Source organism: Oncorhynchus tshawytscha, linkage group LG06 (assembly GCF_018296145.1).
Source record: "Oncorhynchus tshawytscha isolate Ot180627B linkage group LG06, Otsh_v2.0, whole genome shotgun sequence".
NCBI classification, from domain to species: domain Eukaryota; kingdom Metazoa; phylum Chordata; class Actinopteri; order Salmoniformes; family Salmonidae; genus Oncorhynchus; species Oncorhynchus tshawytscha.
Window position 1 is genome coordinate 11,438,015 of NC_056434.1, and position 2,418 is coordinate 11,440,432.

The following is a 2,418-nucleotide window of genomic DNA, read 5'->3' on the forward strand; positions in this document are numbered from 1 at the left end:
TTTCTCTGCGTTTTTTGTTGTTGTTTTGACTAGGCCATCAGTGATGAATAGTTCAGCCCTCCTGTTGTCAGCTCTTTTTTTGAGTCAGTGTTGCTTCAAGGCCACAAGTCACCAGTTTCTCTCTGATGATCCATTGTTATTTTCTGACAGTGTAGCTGATGGCACAGACTGACTGGTTTCCCAGAGGCCTCCACCCACTACGGTCTATCTCTGTGTATGATTCAGATAGACTCCTATCAGTGAAGCTGACCCGACCTTTGACTCATCTCCCATCAGTCTCTCTTCCTGAAATACCAATTAAACACGTAGCCAAGACAAACATTAGCATGATAATATATTATTTATTCAATGTAGGAAACAGTAACACATTCAAAAAGCAATACTTGATCATATTTGACTATGGAAAATAAAATGAATTGCACCACTGCCCCCATTTACCACTAGGGGAAGACAAAGTCAACATTTTGAGAAGAGGGTGGTTCCTCTGGGTGTGGAAACTTTATGGACCAAGGCCTTTGCCAGCAGATCTTTGGTTAAGACATCAACACTCTCCGTCTTAGAGAAATGCTAGTACACCCTGGTCATGCTAGTATGCCCGAGTCATGACGACTTCAGCAGTACAATATGCGATGAGTGCATTAGTTATGTTACAACATTTCAACAGTTGGTGATGGTAATGGGGAGTTGTGTTTATGTCTGTGAGCATATTGAGTCTTAAGGCTTTGGAGGGTTAGGGCGATGCAGCAGGACTCAGTAGAGTTTCTCTCCCTTAAACTGTCATACACAGTACTTCCAGAAACAATCTGTGGACACAGAGAAAAACACTGTTCAGTCTCTCTTGCACTATTAGATGGAGGAATATCATTTTGTTTTAAAACTAAGTCCACTCCAGTAAATAAAATATGTTGTGACTTGAAAATGATTTGCTATCACCAACAATCATCAATAAGAAAAGTGCACTCACCCCTTTTCCTCGGTATGGACTTGTCCTCTGCTAATACATTGGATGAGAGCTCCCTCTCCAGCTCCAAGCCCTCCTTGAAAGCCTCTAGCTGTAAGTAGAGAACACTGGTTACAAGCGGTCAAAGGAACACTGTGTTTGTTTCTATGGAAAGTGCCTTTTGCTGATGAATCCTACAAAGATGACATCCAGAGATAATTCTCCAGAGAATGTACAAAGTACCTCAGTCAAAGATAACTATGTTCATCTATTCGTCTCATAAACCCTGCCTAAAAAGTATTTTATCTGCTAAGGAAAATAAATACTGGTATGACTGCACATCTAATATTTTACTGTACGTAACAAAAACGCATTAATGACTTACCTCCTCCAACTCTGCTAGTTTGTTGTCCAAATGTAAACCTGCAGAGAAGAAAATCGGATAACATCACGACAGAAGGCAAACCCAAGAAACACTTGGTCAATCCATGTGTAGTATTATACATCATCAACATTGAGACTGTTAGTGGTATTTGTGTGCTGCTATACTGTAAATGCCTTACCTAAAGCGTCATTTCTTTCAACAGGTTCTAAGCTTTTATGTAGTAGAACTGCTAGAATCTTGTTCTGGCCATCTGTGCCTTCCCTTGGCTGATAAACATGGTTTCCTGAATATGTGGGAAATGACAATACATCTGTGATTACTACAAAGAACTTGAAAATGAATCTAGAATTACACAATATTCACTTAAAACTCCACAAATGTAGTATTCAGAGTATTGTTAGAAGAACAATTGAAATGGCAAGCAAAAGAATGTAATTTGCTTGCCGCATAATACCAGTAACATATTCATCCTCTTTGCATATAATTCGGAACTATTGAATAATGTTCTGCATGACAATGTATTTTCTGAGCTCGTCAATAATAAAATGATTCATATATGCATGATGAATAGCTTGTCAAATGTAAGAACTATTGAAACTACCTGTTGCACATCTTGTGTGCAATTTGCCCTAATTATTCACCAGAAGATCTTTCTCATGGCTACATTTTGACAAAAAGTATAAAGAACTAACAGTGCATGCAAGCCAGTGAAGGAAAGGAGCCCATGGTTGCATCCTCCAACATCATCAGGTAGTCAATACCTCAAATAAGCCAGCTAGTACGTGCAGCAAGCTAGAACATTCACCAAGCCAGCAGACTCACCAGGGTTGAAGATGCTTCTGCCCTCCACACTGACTACCCCTTGTAGGAGCAGGCAGGCTACCAGTCCCAGCCAGTACTTCACAGAGACAGTCTTGTCCATGACAATGAAGCAACTGTCCCAAAGAAGTGTTCAAGTATCAGCTGGTTCTCAACCTGCCCAAAGGATCTACTGCCTTTGGTCCATCCCAACGATACTTTTATCCTGTCTGACATGGAAGGAGGAGACGGGGGCTCAGCCCCCGGTGCTCTCAATCAATAGGTAGCCACCTTC

At 40.8% G+C, this 2,418-nt stretch overlaps 1 protein-coding gene across 1 annotated transcript; it reads right to left on the bottom strand.

Annotated features, from left to right (window-relative positions):
• Positions 1-321: 321 nt before the first annotated feature.
• Positions 322-2,418, bottom strand: LOC112253294 (urotensin-2B). The gene is made up of 5 exons (XM_024425302.1): positions 2,148-2,418; positions 1,504-1,608; positions 1,326-1,363; positions 965-1,052; positions 322-803 (listed from the first exon to the last, which is right to left on the bottom strand). Exons 1-5 carry the CDS (start codon positions 2,245-2,247, stop codon positions 778-780), a joined length of 357 nt encoding a protein of 118 aa, XP_024281070.1. The 5' UTR covers positions 2,248-2,418; the 3' UTR covers positions 322-777.